Source organism: Neophocaena asiaeorientalis, unplaced genomic scaffold, assembly GCF_003031525.2.
Source record: "Neophocaena asiaeorientalis asiaeorientalis breed wild unplaced genomic scaffold, Neophocaena_asiaeorientalis_V1.1 scaffold345, whole genome shotgun sequence".
NCBI lineage: Eukaryota > Metazoa > Chordata > Mammalia > Artiodactyla > Phocoenidae > Neophocaena > Neophocaena asiaeorientalis.
In genome coordinates this window covers 1,489,093-1,510,484 of record NW_020175181.1, presented here as the reverse complement: position 1 = coordinate 1,510,484, position 21,392 = coordinate 1,489,093, and the positions used below count along the sequence as shown (strand labels likewise).

The following is a 21,392-nucleotide window of genomic DNA, read 5'->3' as shown; positions in this document are numbered from 1 at the left end:
TGACGAAATGCTCAGTCCCTTCTCTGGGGAGTCTCTCACATCCCAAGGAGTGGTGCTGCTTAAGAGCTGGCTTTCCTGAGGGCCAGAGAGCAGCTAACAAGATCCCTGAAGGGCAAGGAAGTTATTCAGAGCAAGAGAGAAACCACTGATCTGGTTATTTTTTTTTTCTCTTCTACTTTGAGCGAGTATGAATAAAAGATGGAAGATACATTCAATGTGAAAAGAAAAGGAAGTGGTTCAGCAATTCCAAGAGAAGCAGATCCATCTGAACAAGTGATGGCTTTCTCAACTGCATTAAGAAATGTCGAAACGTTTGCATTGGACTTAGTTTACAAAGCACATCCAAATACTGGTTATTTGATCCTCAGTGTAGGATTGTTCCCTCTGTGAAGATTGAGTTGCCCTTAATCTATACATCTAGATACTCCAGACCCTGCTATTATGATTCCAATCACCTCCCCCCAAACACACCCATTTTCTGAGCACTAGTGTGAAAATATGTTCACAGGAAGTCCCTACGCCACCCCCAATGAAAAACAACAGGGTACAAAGTTTGTGCCTTGATCTATTGGTTCTTGGCCTTGGAGCCAGAGAACCAAGCCTTTCCCTTTGGGGGGCAGGGTGGAGGGGTAGAGAAAAAACATTGCTACTGGGAACTCAGCAAAACATGATTACAGCTGCAGCAACAGAGAAGATGGTAGAGAATGACTCTCCGAAGATCTTTGTCCTGACAAAACCAGGAAAGGCCAATGCACTGTTCTTTCCAACGCTGTGATGTCAGCAAATAAATTATATCTGAAATTTCTTTCCAATTTGCTGAGCAGGTCCCTGGTCAATACGGAGACCGCCATGTGCCCACAGTGGTCTGATAACTTCTGAAGCATAAAGATGACATTTATAATAACAGGTTTAGGTTGAGTTCAGTACAAGTTCCTGCCAAGCGTATGCCTGGAAACTGTGACATAAAATGGATTACCATTAAGAATATTGGTTTTAAATGTAAAATAGATAGCTAGTGGGAAGCATCTGCATAGCACAGGGAGATCAGCTCGGTGCTTTGTGTCCCCCTAGAGGGGTGAGATAGGGTGGGAGGGAGACGCAAGAGGGAAGGGATATGAGGATACATGTATACATATAGCTGATTCACTTTATTATACAGCAGAAACTAACACACCATTGTAAAGCAATTATACGCCAATAAAGATGTTAAAAAAAAAAGAATACTGGTTTTTCTTAGGGAACAAGTGGATGTGACATGACTGGGCATCAAATAAACCCAGATTTACCCAGCGGTATGTCATAAATATCAAAAACAAAATAATGGTAACCCTTTGAAATAGTAAAAGTATGTTCCATATCCTGCCAAATATGTATGATGCTGCTGCGTCTGTTGGTTAAACAAATGGTCCTAAAGTCCATATTAACTTAACAGTGAGAGATGTGAAGCCTCGCGTTCACAACAGGGATGAACGCCACATACACAGTGGGGAGTGCTTGGCTGGACAGAAGTTTATGTCAAAAAATAAGCGCCTGGATCAGCCCTTATTTTTATGGCCACTCCAGTCAGCCACCAGGCTCCAGTAGGCCCTAGTGTGTTAGCTGTTCCATGGTCATGTCTGTCTCCATAAATGAATCTTAATTCTGTCAAATAAAAAAAGCAAGTTGCAAAAGGACATGGACGGTATAATACCACTTGTGTACGTTTTTCAGATTTGCAAAACAAATATAGTAAACGCATAAAAACATGGATGGGAGAAATTTATATCAACCTCAGGGTTAAGGGATGGGAATAGGATGGAGGGCTCCAGTTGTATGGGAAACATTTTCTTTCATTTTTTAAATTAAAAAGCATGTAAGGTAAATACAGTAAAAAGCTAACATCTGTTCAATTTGAGCAGTGGGTTCATGGGTATGTGTTGTATTATGTTCTGTACTTTTACTGTATGGTTGAAATGTTTCATACATAACTTTAAAAGAAAGTATTTTAAATACATAAACACGGTTAACTAAATTTTAAGTAGTCTTAGTTTCCTCCAAATTAATTTTTTTATGTATACAGTATTATGAAAGTAATATATTCTATGAAATAAATTTCAGAAAATTAGAAAAAATAAATTACTCAGAATCTCATCATCCAAAAACAGTCATTGTTAATGTTTTGGTAGATTTCCTTCTATTTTTGTTTTCTTTGTGTGGGGGTGTGTGTGTTGAAACATACTTCTAAGTATCTTGGGTACGCTTATTGAATTCTGTCTTTTTCACTTGTTATAGCATCACCCTTGTTCCATGAGAAGACTTAGCCTCCATGAACATCATTTCTATTGATTCTTCAGATCTTTCACAGCTTTACTTTTCTTGCATGAAGACAGTTATGAACATTCAGCAGCCACACAGTCACCTTTCCTTTTGATTATCGTAAATATAATCCTTTCGAAAGCCTCCGGAACGGGATTGCATCACGCTCTGCTGTTGATTTGTACAAGGCTGTTTTGTGTGGAATGACAGTAAAAAGGTCTGTCACATCTGTGATATCACATTCCTGCGAAGACTGAGCTTGTCAGCATTCATCCCGTGGGTGGGAACTGTGCATATTTTAGAAGCCAGCTCTGTGTGCATCTTGCCTGGGAGGAAAGCAGCACTAGTGCATCCAGCATCTGGTCTGGGATCCCGAACCCGCAGCTGGGAAAGTGTTTACTGATCCCATTAAACTTTTGCTTTGAGGCCTGGGGTAACAGCAGTAATGATTTTTCCAGATATTTATATGCCCCTTCCCAGCTTATGGAGGTTCTCACAACCACTGCCACCTGAGCTGCCGTGGGCCCCCAGCGGTGAGTGCAGAGCAGAGCAGGCACACAGGATTACAACCAGCAATTGGGAAAGTCAGGACCTCTGCCGGATGCTTCTGACTCCATCCAGAACTTTTCAGTTACTATCCTTGGACCCAGGCAAGAGGAGTCTCTGCCATGGGCTCTGGACTACAGGCAACTCCCTCACGTCTGCCCAGAGCCCACTGTCCCAATCCTGGACCACACTCTGGGGCCCTGGAATCCCCTGACAAAGGGCCTGAGCACTGCCAGGGCCTACATTAGCCTGAATCTGTCCTTCTGGGGGCCAGACCACCACTCTGTGCACGCCTAGCCCCAGGGTGGCATCTTGCAAGAGTGAGCAGAGCTTAGATCCAGGGGCTGCAGGACACATAACCGGAGTTGGAGAGTATGGGCTAGAGGCAGACGCAGAGGCTGAAGGCCAACATCCCCTAGAGTGTAGCTCAGAACTGCAAGCGTTCTGAGAATTCTGAACTCAAGCCTGGCCTTCTGAGTCATTATGAACATTATCTGTTAGAGTAGGAGAACAGAGTAGACGCTGTGTTAACAGTTTGTTAGCTTGACCTGTAACTTTTAACTAGAGATTCAGCAGGTAGACCTCCTTTTCTACTCTCAGAAGCCCACAGATGCTAAGAACGGTCTTGGCTCTCTTATTCCACTGTGCTGTCTCCATATTCCCTTTTTCTTCTATGCAAGTCTACAGACAGATGAGGGAGTGCAAAGGAAAACAATCTAGAACCACAGAAGTAAGACAATTTAGTGTGTAACATCCCAATATACCAGACACCCCCGTGTCCACACATAAAAGCAAGAAATGCATTTCAGGACAAAATAGAGTACAACCACCTGCTACGAGGGTGAATCATTCTGGCACAATCCAGCAAAATCAGAAATAGAAGCCGGCTAGTAAAGCTACAATCTGCTGCTCTTCCCCTTCTCTCCGTCTCCCACATCACAATTCCTGCGTGTGAGCCTCAGAACTAGCACCCTCTGTTGGTTGCTTTAAGCTATGCAAGAAGTCAGGCCCCTGCGTTTCCCAGGACAGCAAGGGCACTAGTCTCACCCGCCCAGCCGGGGTCAGCGTGGAAAATCAGTGTTGCAAGAGCTTTCATTGTAATTGTTGCTTGGCCGCTGAACTAATTTTTTTTTCAGTCCCTTATTCTCCAGCAGTATTTCTGATTCGTGATCAATGATTTAACTGAATAGAGAAGCATGAAATCATCAAGACAGTTTCATTGTGCTGTTTTCCTCCCATACGGAAAACAGAGATAAACAACTAAACTCTGAATAATGAAACACACATATTAGGACAAAACTTTACAAAGTGATGATTCTCTTGACTTTCACAGCTCTCCAGCAAGGAAGCTGGTCCCATGGTATAGGTAAAGACTCTGTAACAGAATATTTAAAAAATAAATAAATGAAAAATTTTAAAAGAGAAAAAACATACTTGACCTCTTGCATCACAGAGGTCAAGTAACCGGGCTGAGGTTACCCAACTGGGAGGTGGCATAGCAGGGACTTGAACTTGGAGCTGATTCCAGTCACTGTAGGGATCCAAATAAAAGAGTAGGTTTTGTCCAAATTTTAATTCATCAGGAAAAGAGAGTCACCTACATTAAAGCCCTCATAAAGTTTCACATATTATGGGACCTGTCTCAATTTTTATTTTAATAAAGTTTTTTTGGAGAACAACCCATTAGCCTGGAATAGCCTTTGGTCAATGCTAGTTTAGGAAGCTCATGGAGGTCACCTGACCAAACTGGTTTTTAAAAAAGTACGTGGGGGCAGACCTTTAATACAGATTTAGTAATTATTCCTGGGAGCATTGTTTGTGATTGCAAATGAGACCTTTTAAAGATTTCTTTTTAAGTGGTATCTCGTGGAGATTGTGGATAGGATCATTTTTTCACTGACAGATCGTACGGGGACCTAAAATGCTCTATCTCAAACAAGACAGATGGAAATGAAGTTAATGTTCTTGGAAAAACTGAAGACAAAGACCCTGATGTGAAGATGCCTATAAAAACTTTGAATAGAATTGTTTCATGAAATGTGAGCGAATAAAACAAAATAATATAGTCAAATTAACATTTTACTATGGTTTACGTATATACGTGTAACTGAAGTAATATTACAAACAGACTTATATTACATTATGGTAGACATTTGATTACATCATCTATCTATTCAAGTTGGTCAGAAATTGTCTGGGGGGAATCTTCCCATTTGGAAATATAGGCGCTGGTAACACACTAAGTCGTTTTTCCCAAGCACTGAGCTGCAACCCAAGATGAGGAAGAAGCAGGTTTGTGTGCTGGATCCACAGTAATGATGAAGATTACACCCTGGCTCCTGTGTTGACAGCTCCTTACATTTTCCCAAACATTGCTGCACTTGGGCCTCCCAGCCTCTTGTGTGGGAGAGTCTGTGGCTGTCCTGAAGGCCCACCTGAGGGCCCAGTGTCCCCACGTCAGCGACTTGGGTGCGGGTAGAGATGTGACGAGATTGCTTTTCCCGTCTCCCTCAGGCAGCACTAGTTGGAGGTACCACCATGATCATCGGCCATGTCCTGCCTGACAAGGAGACCTCCCTTGTGGATGCCTACGAGAAGTGCCGGGGTCTGGCTGACCCCAAGGTCTGCTGTGACTACGCCCTCCATGTGGGGATCCCCTGGTGGGCACCCAAGGTAACAGCACTGGGTGGAACCCCAGAAGAAGAACCAGTGCTCTTTTTGGCAGAGGGGCCATCTGGTGAGAGCCAGCTGGGGGGGTGATGCTGTCCTGCGGTGTGGAACACCCCTCCCACCTCCATCCTAACTCCTCCAAATGCCAAAAGAAAAAACACTTATGATTCTATAAGGGGGGAGGCCTGTTTTGCTTAATTTAAAGAGCCAGTTTTCCAGCGCTCTGACCACAAGGCGCTCAGCATGCCCTCAGCATGTCCTGAGCTCTACCTAAGGTGTCACTTACGTAGCAAACCCTAAGGGGTTGCTGCTGAGTAGCAAGCTCAGTAAGGGTCAGCCCTGAGGGTCACATCATTTTGTGCTTGGAGTGACAGCACTGAGGTCTCAGAACGGAGGGTCCCGTCCTGGCTCAGTGCCACCTGGTAAGAATGGATTGGGGTGCTTTTTTCCTGCTGGGCCCCAGCTCCTGCTCTGGGCACCCTGAGTTTGCTCCTGGTGTGTGGCTCCCACTGGACCCTTTCTCAGCTCAGCCTCTGTGCCCCTGGCTTTCCTGGCCTCCTGTTGCCCAGGCCCCAGGGCCAGAGTCCAGTCCCTGCTCCCCGATTCCCTCTTCCTCGTTCTTCCTGAGTACAGATATACAGGCATTTAGATTTTGCTTCACTTCTGGAGTTTTACTGCTTCTTGCCCCAGGGAAGCAACCTGGATATTCATTCTTTCATCAAGTGCTCATTACTCACCGTGTGCCACTCAGTACTTGAGCGGGTGCCCTGGAATCGTAACAATAAATAAGCATTAAGAGATTTTGCAAAGTTCTCCAGCTGTGGATCCTGATCTAAAGGGCCTGGCTCCATTCTGAGACAGTGACTTAAAAGCCTGGCTGTACTTCTGCCCTCAGGTACAAGCCTTGAGTGTGGGGCTTACACAGTCTCTTCCATTATATCCAAACTGGTGCTTATGAAAGGCCTTGGAACCCCCCAAACTCACACATGAAGATCCCCCTCCTGGTACCGGCTAAAAGGTACAGACCACACTGAATGTTAGCCATCCTTTATCTCAGATGGAAGTTTTGTCCACTTCAGACACCCTCCTGGATGGGCGACCCCTACCCTGAGCCTCTCTCCTTTCCCTCCTCCAGTGGCCTGGAATAGAGAGGGTCTGCTCAGATTCCCAGCAACACTGAGGCCAAGTCAGCTATCCCTAAGTCCCCAAAGGTTGTGAGGATTTTCATGCATCTAGAATTTTTAATTCTTTTTTATAATAACCAATTTTTTTTCTAATTACAGATTTTAAAAATAGAAAAGAAAGGAAGCACATAATTCAGTCACCCCAACACAATCACTATTGTTATTTTAGCTTATTTCCTTCTGGTCTTTTTTCATAGTAACTCTTTCTCTTAAGTGTGAGCATTTTCCACCTGGCTGCATGGTCTTCATGACCATCAGTGCCATGGCCACTGAATGTTCTGTCAAGTAGACGAATCACAATTTATTTTCCTGTTGTTGGACCAATGTTTCTTCCATTTTTTCCTAGTACAAATAATGTTGGGCTGAATCTCCTTATTCACATAGCTTTGCTTCATGTTTGGCTTTGTCCCTAAGTTAGATTTTCCCCAGGTCTCTGGATTTTTAGCATTAGTACGCCTTCTCTGTAACACCCCTTCTGTTATGGGGGCGGAGGGAACTGGCCACAGGTGTAAAAGTCATTAGTGCATTTACCAATAAGGCTGATTTGGAGGCAGAAACACAGGACAAGCTTATGTGATAGGAGAAACATGCCCAGATCTCGTTTCTATATTTGTGTCACGCTGGACAATTTTCAAAACACTTCCGCATCCATTTGCTCACGTGACCTCACAGCAGCCCATGGAGTGAGAGGAGAGTGAGATACTGCAAGGTTGCGGGTGGTCATGTGGCGACAGAGCCACCTCTCCTCCGCCCTGGGCCAGCGTCTGCCAGTCAGCCTCTTGGCCCTCTGTACTCACGTGGCATTGCCTTTGCATTCTGCTCTCCAGGTGAAAGCAGAAATGGAGACCCTGGTGAGGGAGAAGGGTGTCAACTCGTTCCAGATGTTCATGACCTACAAGGACTTGTATATGCTTCGGGACAGCGAACTGTACCAAGTGTTGCACGCTTGCAAGGATATTGGGGCGATCGCCCGGGTCCATGCTGAAAATGGGGAGCTCGTGGCCGAGGCAAGGCAGTAGAGAATGTTGGGGGAAGTTGGGGGAGCACCGATAGAGACAGTTCTCTGGGGGATTCCTGACCACCCATGACCCTCCCTACAGGGTTCAGATAAAACAAATTATAAAAGAAAGTGTGAGATGGTAACAGCCCAGATGACAGATCTCTGTCCGAAAATCCAAACTTTTCTAGTGTCTGTAAAAAACAAATCTCTCTGTATAGTCCAAAAGGGTTTCTAAGTCTTGGATGATGATGTCTTCATTCAAATATGATACTTAAATTCCATTATCACAGAGGAATTTGGAGCACCTCTAAGAAATATTTTTAATGAGATGTGACGTACAGAATAAATAAGGGTCAACATTCCACTTTCCTGTACCTCCTCAGCGGACCTGAGGTATTATAGAGATCTTCTCACTGGTACCAAGACAGACAAGCCCCTTTGTACTACTGGGTCTTAAGTAGGATACTTGAGGTAAAGGTTAATCTAGGCATCTGTGGAAGCTGGAGATTTAACTAGATTTCCAGTGAGGAAATTCTGATTTGCAGATCAATAAACAGTGTTTGTCTTTAGTGTCCCAGGCCTGTTGGCTGGTGACTGAACTGTATTTTTAAGAGGAAAAGATATTTTCAATCATTATGAAGTGAGACTCAGGGGATCCCTGTCCTCATCCTGCCCTCGTTCTAAGATGGGTGTTACGGAAGTGAGAAAAACAGCAAACCTATTGGAATGGGCTGTGCTGAAAATATTTTACTGTCCCTTGGGTTCAGTATTTTTTTGTATCTCTATGATTCTCTCAATTTTCTTTCTTTTGCTCTTATTTAGGGTGCAAAGGAGGCGCTAGATTTGGGTATCACAGGCCCAGAAGGAATTGAGATCAGCCGTCCAGAGGAGGTGAGGAAGATATCCGTGTTCTTTGTCATCACCTTTCCTATAGATTCACAGAACCTTTAGGATAGAAGAGTCATCGGTAAATATGAGTTGTATGGTATTGCTTTCTTCATGGGTGAAATTCCCATCTGGAAGCTTCCCAGGGAACAACTTCCTCCATGCTACAGCCGACCTGCCCTTCAGCTTCCTTGGGGAAGACAACTTTGGGGAAACAGACCCACCTCATTGGGGGCTGATTTCAAGGGTCTGAGGGAGGCCGTGTGAACATGCCAGGGGTTGCTTTGGCCAAAATTGAATCGGGAGAGAAAAGACAGACTGAAAGGGCCTTTAGATGTTAGAAGAAATTCCAGACTATAAGCCAGTGAGTTGGCATTTTGGGGCTGAGATCCCTTTGAGCATCTGTGGAAAACTTTGGACCCTTCCCACTAGAAACGAGAGGCACATGCGTGTCTGTGCTCTTTCCCCCTTTTCCTATTCGTTGCTGAGATGGTGACTAAGCCCTGCTCTCCCTCTGCCCTCTGGTTTTATCCTTGCACAGTTTTGCAGGGTGTCGACACAAATGCCCCCAGGTCCCCCTTGCTGAAGAACTCGGCTCTGGAGGATCACGTTAGATAAATAATGTGTTCTCGCCCTATGACCCTGTTCGGACATGCCTTACCAGTGGTGAGGGGAGAGCTATTTTCCATTTCTTCAAAGCCTTAAATGCAGAGTGGTGGTTGGATGTCCATGAGAGACTGATGGGGAGGCCTTGGGGGACGAGGAGCTGGAGACAGGATGTGATGTTTCTGTCATCAGACAGGAACCAAGTCAGCCTACAGTGGGCCAGCCTGGTGTGGGCGGGGGTCCCACCTTACTCCTGCCGTGGGTTTGTCTCTGTCTGCGAGAGCGCTTGAATATAGCTCCTGTTTGGGCACCTCAGAGTTGATAGAGAAAGACACACCAGCTTCAACAAGGCACTCAGAGTGCCTGTGAGAAGAGGGGTGGCAGGATGCGCACAGGACTGGGCTTTGTGGAGCTCTATGAGGGGGAAGAGAGCGGTGCTGACCGTAGTGGCTGTAATAGCAAGAATACCACCTTCACCATCTACTGATTAAAGGGGAGCATCTAAGGAGGTTTTGCTCCCCAGGGACATTTGGCAATGTCCAGAGATATTTTGGGTTATCCCAACCTGGGGGGAGGATGTTACTGGCATCTACTAGGTCGAGGTGAAGGATGCTGCCAAAGAGCCTGCAATGTCCGTTCAGCCCCTTCCACAAAGAATTATCTCACCCCAAATGCCACTAGTGCCGAGGTTCAGAAATCCCGATCTAGGCTAATTTTCAGCTTGAAATCAATCAGTATTACTCCTTTGCCACGGTTCTGAGATGGCTGTGGAGAGACTGCACCAGAAACCAGGGAGAGATGTGACTGCAGGTTTTCGTTTGTTCTTGTTTTGTCGTCTTTTAATTAAGCCCTGAGTAGCATCCAGCAAAGACGTGCCTAGAACCCTAAGTCCCGGGGTTCTCTCAGTGTGAGCAGAGGTGCCCCTGCCCAGGGTTTCCCCCCGAGCCAGCCCCTGTGGGTGCTGTTTGTCACTCCAGCTCTGAGTCAGACATTCCAGCACTTTCTGCGTACGAGGTTGGGTGTCAGGGAGATGTAAGCTTGCTTGGGGAGATGGTGAAGCTTGTTTTCTTCCCGTCCTCTGTTTCTAACAGGTGGAGGCAGAAGCCACTCACCGAGTTATCACCATTGCAAACAGAGTAAGTAGACCCCAGCTCACCCTCAGCCCATTCTCAACTCTGGGGTCAGAACCCAGCCTGTACAGTAGAGTCCCATTCTGCTCTGGGTGCCAGCCCCATGCCTGGCTCCCAGGACCGCCAACGAAGGCCGTTTGCTGAATGAACAACACCGTTCCTATTCCCGCAGACCTGGCAGGAGTCCTCCCTGCCACCGGCTCTCTGTTCTACCCTGCTGATCTTGCTGAGACCTGGTTCATTGCTCAAATGGAAATGCCTCCCAGCAGAGGCAGGGCAAGGTGGGGACCACAGAGCCTCATGGCACCTGGAATCTGTTCCTTGTAGAGGAGCAGAGAGACGTTTGCTTAGAGAACCATGATTTGAACCTCCGCCTCCAGGCCATTCATGCTTTTTCCTTGGTATGGTTCAGGGTAAGGGGGCGCTGATGCAGTGTGGTGGTGGGAGTAAGCACACGCCTTGGGGCCTTGACCAAGGACAAGCTTCCAGTCCCACGCAAGCCAATCAACCACTCCGAGAGACCATTGTATTATCTAAAATTGGAATGATAATATCACCCACTCCTCACAGGACGGTTGTGAGGATCAAAGGAGTCGTGGAAGGAAAAGCACTTTGAAAACAGGAGAACACTGTACCAAGGTCCTTTCTCCTCCTAAACCATTAAGTGTTCTATTTGCTCAGATAATCTGAACTCTAGCTTTCTAAGTGTGGTCTCTGGACCAGCTGCATCAACATCATTTGTTAGAAATAGGAACTCAGAAATGCAAATGCTCAGGCCTGTTCAGACCCACTGAATCAGAAACTGGGGGTGACGCCCAGCAACCTGTGTTTTAACAAGCCCGCTAATGATCCTAATGGGCGCTAACACTTAAGAACTTCTCCTCCAGAAAGACCTAGGCTACCCTGAAGGCTGTGAGCTGAGGATGTGGTGTTAGGAACGCCAGGGGAACACAGAGGCTGGAGGTCCAGTTGGTCTCAGAATTAGTCAGGAAACTTGTGCCAAGCACATCAAATGTCAGGCCAGCCCCTAAATTCTCTATCCTCCTAATCTGACAGGCAAAGAAGGCATTAGAATAACATTTGGGAAAACAGTTTCCCATTAGCCCTTTATAAGTCCAGGAGCTGGACAAGGACATTGTTTTACTGTCGTAACAATAGTTACACTATCAATTGCTTCCTGATGGAAACTTACCCCAGAATTAGGAAAGATCTGAATAACAGAAGGGCAGCTCCTCGTTTTCTTAATTCAAACACATGCCCAGAGAAGTGAAGCGGTGGACCGTGGTCACACAGCTTGATAGAGGAAGAGCTAATCAGTATTATAATCCAGGTGTCCATTTGCAAGACCGGTGTCCATTTGCAAGTCTGGTGTAGACTGTGAGCCCTGAACCTCTTGTGTATTGTTTCTTCTCCAGGGTACATTCTGTCTACTGATATGGCAGATGGCAGACATCATCATTTTAGATATGGGATATAATACACAACTGTCTCTAGGTCATCACGTTCATGAATAAGAAATGAAGAGTCCCTCATTTCAAGTTGTAAATAGTCTAGGTGTTGGCTGGTAGAAAATGTGAGGTTCGGCACTTGGCATCTTGCCCTGCTGTCCCCCTGCTGGGCTCTGGTGCTGGGCGCTGCCTGCTCCCTCCTTGTTTCGTGGGGTTCCCCAGCCTGCAGGCACCAGCCCTGCATTCCCAGCAGAAGACCGCCACCCTGAGGGGAGTGCTAAGCGATGCAGGGGGCAGCGCTGGGGCCAGGACTGGGCTGGTCCGGTCACCTTGGTCCTTGTTAGGTTATGGGGTTGATGCTCTCTCCTTCCCACCGTGTTTCCCGTCCTTAGACTCACTGTCCCATCTACCTGGTCAACGTGTCCAGCATCTCGGCCGGTGACGTTATTGCAGCTGCTAAGATGCAAGGTGAGTCCGTAGGCTGGGCTGAGCAGCGCCCTTGTGTGGTGGGGCCCAGCAGCTCCATGCACTTCCCAGCCCGGCTCCTGGGGCCAGGCCCTGAGCCTGCCTGTCCCTTTTCTCTCTGGCTGTCTTCCTCACAAGCACCCTGCACTGGCCTGGGTTCAGTGCATTAGCACCAGTGTTTTCCTCTGCACACTTGTTTGCATAACAGCTTTACAGAAGTGTCCGCCACCTCTCCTGGGTCTGGTAAAGTTTTCCAAGCTTTCAATCAACTCATTAACTGGTATTTTTTTCAGTCTCTTGGGTTTTGCTAGTGGTTGCGCTGGTAACCAACATGAAATCCTGGACCAGTTCCAACGGACATTTCAGGGGGGAAATGCCTGGGAAGTCCCTGGAGAAACGACACTGTGAGGGCCCAGCGTCCCTTTCAGGAACCCAGCGTACCAGCCCCAGGGCACCTGTGTGTCGGAGCACCCGGCAGCACCTGAAGGCTTTGTACGTGCTTGGACTCCCAGTCCGGCTCGGGGTGCCAGTGAGGGCCCAGGAACAGGAGAAACAGGTCACGGTCACAAGGCTGAGGATATAAATTGGGAGCAAGGGCCTTCAGCCTTCCCACCACATTGCACTCCAAATCCTGACTCTTGCTTCTTCAGCGGGACCCCCTTCGCCGTCTCTCCTGTGCTGTTGTTCCAGCCTCCCACCTCCGTCTCCCTGCCCTCTATCCCCTGCTACGGTGCCACCCCCAGTTTTCTCCTGAAGCTGCTCCCAGCAGCCGCCTGCTCAGAAAACAGACGAGTGCTGCCCCGCCTCGGCGCCCTCGCCCTTCTGTCCTTGCCTGCAGTCAGCACGGGGACAGAGAACAGTCTGACCTTGCCCTCAAATGCCCAGCTGAGCTCGGGCAAGTCCCTTCCTCTCTGACTTCAGCTCCTTCACCTGCCCCGTGAGAGGCTCAGACCAATGATCTCCCAGGTTCACTGGCCTCCTGGTGATGGTTTGAACCCTCTCCTTTCAGGGAAGGTCGTGCTGGCCGAGACCACCACCGCGCACGCCACACTGACGGGCTTACACTACTACCACCAGGACTGGTCCCATGCAGCCGCCTACGTCACGGTGCCTCCCCTGAGACTGGACACCAACACCTCAACCTACCTCATGAGCCTGCTGGCCAAGTAAGGTGTTTCAGCAGGACCACGGCGCGGCATTATCTCACAATGTGCGCCATTCCGGGAATTTGTAGATCTTTAAGGTGATACCGTAGAGGCCCCAAACCTGACCTAAGTTTGATTTTGTTGTGTCCAGAGGATGATTTTTGCTTTTGTTAGCTTCTCCATGCGGCTCCTATCACCACTTGATTTGGATGAGAGCTTCTGAGGTGACGAGTAAAGAGCGTATATAAAACTGTGAAAAGTGGTTATTCAGAATTTCAAAGGATATTGACACCTTACACTGGAGACCACTGGGGAACTATAGGATGTGGTCTCTGACTTACCCTAGAAAATCTGTGCATCTTTCTATCTCTCGTCTTTCTTCACCTCTCCCTCTTCTCATTGTGTCCTACGTGGTTTTCTCTCGTTGTATGTACCTCCCTCCTTCCATGTGTTTCTCCCTCCTTTCTTTCCTCTTCCCCTTTTCCTTCTGCACCTCCTCCCTCTTTCCCCGTAACATCTTCCTCCAGACCTCCCTTTCCCCAGCTCTTCTTTTTCTAACACTGCTTTTCCCCTTTCCAGGTCTAAATAAAATGCTTTAATGAATCGTCTGAATTTGTTGGGACACAAACATGGAAAGATTTTGTTTCGTTTTGCTTCAAATTCTTTCTTGCCTCTAGTGACATTTTGATACTGGTAAAGGCCATTGCTTTTTCTTCTCTTTTGCTTATTGAAGTCCAGTTCAGTTTAAAAGTCAGTCTCTTCCCCTCCCCACCCCCCAGCTCAGAGAATTAATAGGGGTTAGGATTAAAGGGGTGGGGAATTCCATTCCATACCCAACACGATCTGTACTCCTGCACTAATCGTTGCTGCTTCTCTGGCTAAAAGTGACTGGCCTTTGGGCCCTCCTTGTATGGGGCATGTGCCCAGATACAGGCTCTCTTGAGTCACCCTCACGCAGTCCTCTGACACAGGAGATGGAGTGCAGCTTGACCTCTCCTTCCCGTGCCTTCCCGGCTTCCAGAACTAGCAATTCCCTGTGAACAAGAATCTGGCCAAGCAGCTTAAGCCTGGCCGCCTTCTACAGTATCTGGGGCCCAGAGCAAGCTCACACAGCTTTGCCACTCCCTACAGTGGGAGGGCAGGCGGGCCCCCACCCCTGGCTCTCCTCACCCAGAGGCTCAGGCAGGTGCCCGCTGCTAGCACCTCTGTTCTCCACAGGTGAACTTCTTGAAATGTCCCCTCTTGAGACTAGTTGGGGGAGAGGAAAGCACCATTCAACCCATGAAAAGAGGAAGAAGGGAGAGACTGCAGGACTCACCATTCTGCCAACACCTCAGTCGCCCTCCCTGTCTTCTGCTGTTACAAGATCTAGGGGTGGTGATACACCTCTGTTAGGGTGATGGTGGGGGGGTGTTGATGTAAGTGACCAGCTCCAGTTGGAGGTGGCTGTCGTTAGATAATGGGGCTTTTATTTCATCCATGTCCTTAGTTTTCAGTCCTGGTTGGCTAACAACTGGAAAATTTCCACTCCACATCCTGCTACGTTAACAACCGAAAGAGCAGTGTGGGGCTTTCCAAACACAACTGGAGTGCAGGCAGTAGGGCCCCGGGGTGAAGGTGGCCCCTGGAGGGGCAGGATATGCTGTGGCACAGCGGCCGTAATTAAAGTCTGTCCATAGTTTTGCTGTGATTCTGAGCAGCGGCAGCTCTGACAGATTTAACCAATTTGAGAGAGTAAAGGGAGAAATGCTAGATCAGCTCTTTCTTTTAAAAATGCTTGTTGTTGGGAAAAACCGGCCTCCTTTTCATCATTATCAACACAGCAAAAACAAACAAGTTTCGAGAACCCACTATAAGAATTTGGGCTCAGTTTCAAGATCAAAGAATCTTTTGAAATACCTCTGCTTGCCACAAGCAAATTTACTGAAAGAACAAAAAGGTAGTAAAACTCCCAACCCACCCAAATTACAGTGCCCAAAGCCACACAAATTTAAATAGACAGGGGAAGAAAAGTATTATTAATCGAATAATTCAAGTTTTTATATCTAGCCTATTTTGTCAAATTTATTTAAATTATTATTATTTTATTATTATTATTTTTTTTTTTTGCGGTTCGCGGGCCTCTCACTGCTGTGGCCTCTCCTGTTGCGGAGCACAGGCTCCGGACGCGCAGGCTCAGCAGCCATGGCTCACAGGCCCAGCCGCTCCGCGGCATGTGGGATCTCCCCAGCCCGGGCACGAGCCTGTGTCCCCTGCATCGGCAGGCGGACTCTCAACCACTGCGCCACCAGGGAAGCCCTGTTTAAATTATTTAACTAACTTCTATTCATTTAAATAGAATTATAATTTCATGTGAACTATTATGAGAATAGTTTGAATCCCATTTTTTAATATTTATTTATTTGGTTGCATTGGGTCTTAGTTGCAGCAAGCGGGCTCCTTCGTTGCAGCTCATGGGCTCCTTAGTTGCGACTCGCTGGCTCCTTAGTTATAGCACACGAACTCTTAGTTACGGCATGTGGGATCTAGTTCCCAGATCAGGGATCGAACCCAGGCCCCCTGCATTGGAAGCTCAGAGTCTTAACCACTGTGCCACCAGGGAAGTCCCCAAATCCCTTTTTTAATCAGTGCATATTGTAAACGTGTGCAGTTTTATAGAATTTGGAGCATAGTTTTTACATTTTTAGGAATTTATGATTACTAAAATTTTGCTTCTATGACATTGTTGGTGATAATTGGTATTATGCAAAATACTTGATAGAAAACCCAGACACCAATTATCATATAAGAAAATATGAGCTGTTTCATAATGATATACTTTAGGATGTGGTTTCTTCGAATATACCAGGGTAATAAGTACAATCTATAGATATAAGGATTTGTCCTTTATTTAAAATCTGACTTCTCAAAGGGATCAGAAATTTTTTCATTTGAACATATATATTTTTAAAGTACTTAACAAAAGGCAGTGGTGTTTTAAACTTTAAAGAGTAAGGGTGGGTCTGTCATACCTCTCAGATTCAGGGCAGCATCAGGGGACCCCAAAAGCCCTTCTGGAATGTGCCCCCCCATTCACTCTTGCCTAGTAAGCACTTATTTGTGTAGGGGCCTTTTTAGAAAAGTGGGTGCTCGGTAAGACTTGTCAGTTAAAGCATGGGGTCCTGGGGTCCCAGACCCTCAACCCAGGACTCTGATGGGCATCTTCTGATCTGAGCCCTACCCGGGTGTCTGGAGGATCCCTGAGGAGAAAGTGAAAACCTAAAGATTCTGTTTATCTCTGGTGGGTTCTGCGGGTCTGGGGGATGTGGGGATCCCCAGGAGACCCTAGAATAAACCCTCTGCTCTGTGGAAGAGCCCCTCCCGCAGTCTCTGAGAGGGCCCAGAACAGCGCCTTGGCGCAGGGAGCTACCAGCCCATGCCACAGAGTGGCACGCTATGTACACTCTCACTGATGTAAGTCTCTGCCCCGAGTTCTGAGCTGGCCCGGAACCCCTCGAGAGCCTGGCCGTGCCTTACCCACCGTAGCCTCAGCAACCATTTGAGGACCATGTTCACAGATGGCAGCGGCGATGAACCACTGGCATGTCGTTGCTGGTTGATCAAGGCAGACTTCTCTTCCGTCTTGTCCTTCCTCTTCCCTGCAGGGCCAGGAGAGCCCTCACATCCAAGCAAAGCTTAACAGGGAACTCGAGTGTTTTACCAAGCACATGCTTATTGCCAGCAGGGCCTGGTGCAGGTTGAGGAGGGAGATGAGAGGGAGTCGGCATATGGTTCTGTGGAAGTAAAACTACCTCCACCCTCTCACTTTAGTTAAACTCTTATTTATTTATTTATTTTTGGCTGCATTGGGTCTTCATTGCTGTGCGCAGGCTTTCTCTAGTTGCAGCGAGCGGGGGCTACTCTTCGTTGCAGTGTGCGGGCTTCGTTGTGGTGGCTACTCTTGTGGAGCATGGGCTCTAGGCGCGCGGTTTTCAGTAACTGTGGCACACAGGCTCAGTAGCTGTGGCACGCGGGCTCAGTAGTTGTGGTGCACAGGCTTAGTTGCCCCACGGCATGTGGGATCTTCCCAGACCAGGGCTTGAACCCATGTCCCCTGCATTGGCAGGCGGATTCTTAACCACTGTGCCACCAGGGAAGCCCTTAGTTAAACTCTTAAGTTCAATTTTTCTCCACCCGTTAGTTCTCTTAACATCCAAAGACTCTCAGTGTCTCCCGTGACGCTGGCATTCTGTGCCACAGTTGGCACGTACGCTCATTCTGCAGATGTGTAAACTGAGGTTCTCACAGATAACTCGCTAGAGGCCATACAGCTATGAAGTGGCAGAGCCGAGATCGAAACCAGCTTTGCCGGGTTTCCAAGTGAAGGTTTTATCTCGGTCCCTGTCCCCACCCTCTGGGACCCTGGCCTCCCCTCCCCTTACTGGTCATGTCCTTCTCTCTACCCAGTGATACTCTGAACATTGTGGCGTCAGATCACCGGCCTTTCACCACGAAGCAGAAAGCTATGGGCAAGGAGGACTTCACCAAGATCCCACACGGCGTGAGCGGCGTACAGGACCGCATGAGCGTCATCTGGGAGAGAGGAGTGGTATGTTCCCACGACCCCTCCCCACTCTGGGCCTCGGAAGAATTTTCACCCTTAGGAGGGCTGGGTCAACCACAGCTCCTGTTTCACTCAAAAGGAAAACAGAAGAGGTCTTTTTTTTTTCCTGATCGGAAAGGTAATAATGCCTAGCATAAAAATTTGGAAAATACGGCAAAGTATTAGGAAAAAACCCCATAATTCCATACTGGGAAATTATTAATATTTTGGTATATTTCTTTCCAGCTCTATGCATGTACTATACATTATTTTAATTACTGGGTTCATCTTCTTTTCATATAACAGTGTATTTTGAGTGTCTTCCTGTATCAGTAAAAATTCTTTAAAAACATATTTTTAATGGCTAAATAATATTCCCTCCAACGGCAGTGCCATACTTCAATGAATCCTTCCACGATGTTTGGAACTTTCAGCTGTTTCAAATTTTTGCTCTTAAAAATAATGCTGCAGAGAATCTCTTTGTTCATGAGTGTACATCAGCATTTCTAATTATTTCCTGAGGACAGATTCCTAGAAGCGGATTTCTGGGCCAAGGGATATGAACCTTTTTAAAGATCTTGATATCTTTTGTCCAATAATAAAGGTAGAGGCTGGGACTTCATTTGAATACCTCCTGTTCTGCCCATGAAGAATAAGTAGTTTTGATCTTGACCTATCACAGATTAGATGCAGCATAGAGTATGAGGCCAAAGAGATTTGAAATCCTCAAGCCTAAACAACCAGCTCGGGGAAGACCCATGAGGCAGCTCCAGAATCCCCTTTGAAAAGGGTCCACGGTGCCTTCATGGGTGGGACGATAAGATCCTTTCCAGGAGAGAATATATGTCCCTTCGTGGATGCAGGGAAGCTCCTGATTTATCCAGAGTGAGTACCGAGTAGACCTGGTTTTACAAACAGGAGGTAGATTTGCACCAGGAAAGCAACCTTTTGGAACAAGGGCCCACCCGCCCCCATTGCTGCAAGAAGGAGAGAGGAGTAGCATGGAACCAAGCCTAGCAAGTTGGCTCATCTGAGATGATGCCCGTGCCGTTGTCCTTCTCAGCACCATTGTTCTGAGCAACTAAAAGCCCTCAGGCCAGGGTCAAGCGTGACCCAGGATTTGAGGCACACACACAGGGCCTCGGTTGACCTAACACTTTTGCAATGTTTCAGGTTGGAGGAAAAATGGATGAGAACCGTTTTGTGGCTGTTACCAGTTCCAATGCAGCGAAGATTCTCAACCTGTATCCCCGCAAGGGCCGCATCATCCCTGGAGCCGATGCCGACGTGGTGGTGTGGGACCCAGAAGCTACAAAGTAAAACCTGCTGCTAGTCTCCAGGGCTAGAGGGACTTGGGATTTTAAGGGCCTTATATTACAGAGCTCCAAAAGCATATCTTCTTTGCACTACTTATAGCATAGAGCAAGATGACCCTAAGGTGTGCTCAATTCAACAAATACTTGAGGGCTTGCCATGGTCCAAGCACTAGGAATGCAACAGTGAACAAGAAGGTCTGAAGATCTGCTATAGTGCAGCTCCATGTGCACAGCACTTTACAGTTTTTCAGAGCTAGGTCACATCAACTATCTCGTTTGCTTTTCACATAGCCCCAAGCAGCACTTAAGCCTAAAGTTCTTATTTCCATTTTACTGTTGAAGAAACTAAGAGCAGAGAGTAGAGGGACTCCCCACATGACATAGCTAATAATTGGCTGAACCAGATAGATGTCCTGACACTCAGTTCCAGACTCTTCCACCAACACTCTGCTTCTCCCGTTGAGGGTGTGGGTCCCCTTGAGCACACAGCGCTTGACACCCATGGCGTTAATGAACACAAGTTGAGTGGGTAAATGAAGTGAATCAGGAGTTATCAAGCCACAGGATAACTCACCTGTTATGAGCATCATCTTTTTTTTTTAGTTAATTTATTTTGTTTTGGCTGCATTGAGTCCTCATTGTTCCGCACAGGCTTTCTCTAGTTCCGGCGAGCAGGGGCTACTCTTCCTTGCGGTGCGCTGGCTTCTCACTGCGGTGGCTTCTCTTGTTGCAGAGCATGGGCTCTAGGTGCACAAGCTTCAGTAATTGTGGCACACTGGCTCAGTCGTTGTGGCTCGCGGGCTCTAGAGAGCAGCCTCAGTAGTTGTGGTGCACGTGCTTAGCTGCTCCGCGACATGTGGGATCTTCCCGGATCGGGGTTCGAACCCCTGTCCCCTGCACTGGCAGGCGGATTCCCAACCACTGCGCCACCAGGGAAGCCCCAGGGCATCATCTTTACTCAGAGATTTGAGCAGGGTAATGGGAATTGTTTTTTAATGTTAAATTTCATCCATTCACTCAACAAATAGAAAAGTGCCACCATTTGCTGAGCACTTTTCTAGGTGCACAAGCTAGCAGCGAACAAGATAGACAAAAATGTGCCGGGATTTTGAAGATAAAAAGTTGAATTGCAAAGAAACGCACCTCCCTGCTGGGATCCCCACACTGCTTCTCCATTAGGGCACTTGAGAAGCCGGGTTCTGCATCCAGCCTGGGGCTGGTCCCTGCTGCTGCTGCAAGTGTGGCTGTTAGGGATTGCTATTGGCAGAAAGACCCCTAGAGTACAGCCCAGTGTATTAGTCCGCTAGGGCTGCCATAACAAAATACCACAGACGGGAGGCTTAAACAGTAGAAATTTATTTTCTCACAGTTCTGGAGACTAGAAGTCCAAGATCAAGGGGTCAGCAGAGTTGATTTCATTCTGAGGCCTCTCTCCTTGGTTTGTAGATGGCCATCTTCTCCCTCTGTCTTCACATGGCACTTCCTCTGTGCGTGCACTTCTGGTATCTCAATTTCCTCTTCTTATCAGGACACCCATTTGATTGGATTAGGGTCCACCTATATGACCTCATTTCACTTTAATTGGTTCTTTAAAGGCCCTATCTCCAAATACAGTCACATTCTGAGGTACTGGGGGCTAGGACTTCAACATATAAATTTGTGGGGCACACAGTCCATCCTAGCCTTTGGGGGTCATCCCTTCCTACTGAGCGTTATCCCTTCCCACTGAGCATCTTCCCTTCCCACTGAGCATCTTCCCTTCCCACTGAGCATCATCCCTTCCCACTGAGCATCTTCCCTTCCCACTGAACATCTTCCCTTCCCACTGAGTGAGTATTATCCCTTCCCACTGAGCATCTTCCCTTCCTGCTAAGTACATACCTCCTCTCAGAGCATTCTCTCCTGCCACTGCCTTCCCACCAGGACCATCTCAGCCAGCACCCAGGTGCAGGGAGGAGACTTCAACCTGTACGAGAACATGCGTTGCCACGGTGTCCCACTGGTCACCATCAGCCGGGGGCGGGTCGTGTACGAGAACGGCGTCTTCATGTGCGCTGAGGGCACCGGCAAGTTCTGCCCCTTGAGGTCCTTCCCAGACACTGTCTACAAGAAGCTCGTCT

General features: G+C 47.4%; 1 protein-coding gene across 1 annotated transcript in view; it reads left to right on the top strand.

Moving 5' to 3' along the window:
- The window catches only part of DPYSL5 (dihydropyrimidinase like 5), an 89,222-nt gene that overhangs the window by 58,889 nt on the left and 8,941 nt on the right, over window positions 1-21,392 (top strand). The window contains exons 3-11 of the mRNA XM_024764454.1: window positions 5,356-5,514; window positions 7,523-7,702; window positions 8,518-8,586; window positions 10,278-10,322; window positions 12,157-12,232; window positions 13,239-13,395; window positions 17,821-17,962; window positions 19,130-19,272; window positions 21,196-21,388. Of these exons, the coding sequence (XP_024620222.1) occupies window positions 5,356-5,514; window positions 7,523-7,702; window positions 8,518-8,586; window positions 10,278-10,322; window positions 12,157-12,232; window positions 13,239-13,395; window positions 17,821-17,962; window positions 19,130-19,272; window positions 21,196-21,388 (1,164 nt within the window). The remainder of the gene's footprint in view (window positions 1-5,355; window positions 5,515-7,522; window positions 7,703-8,517; window positions 8,587-10,277; window positions 10,323-12,156; window positions 12,233-13,238; window positions 13,396-17,820; window positions 17,963-19,129; window positions 19,273-21,195; window positions 21,389-21,392) is intronic.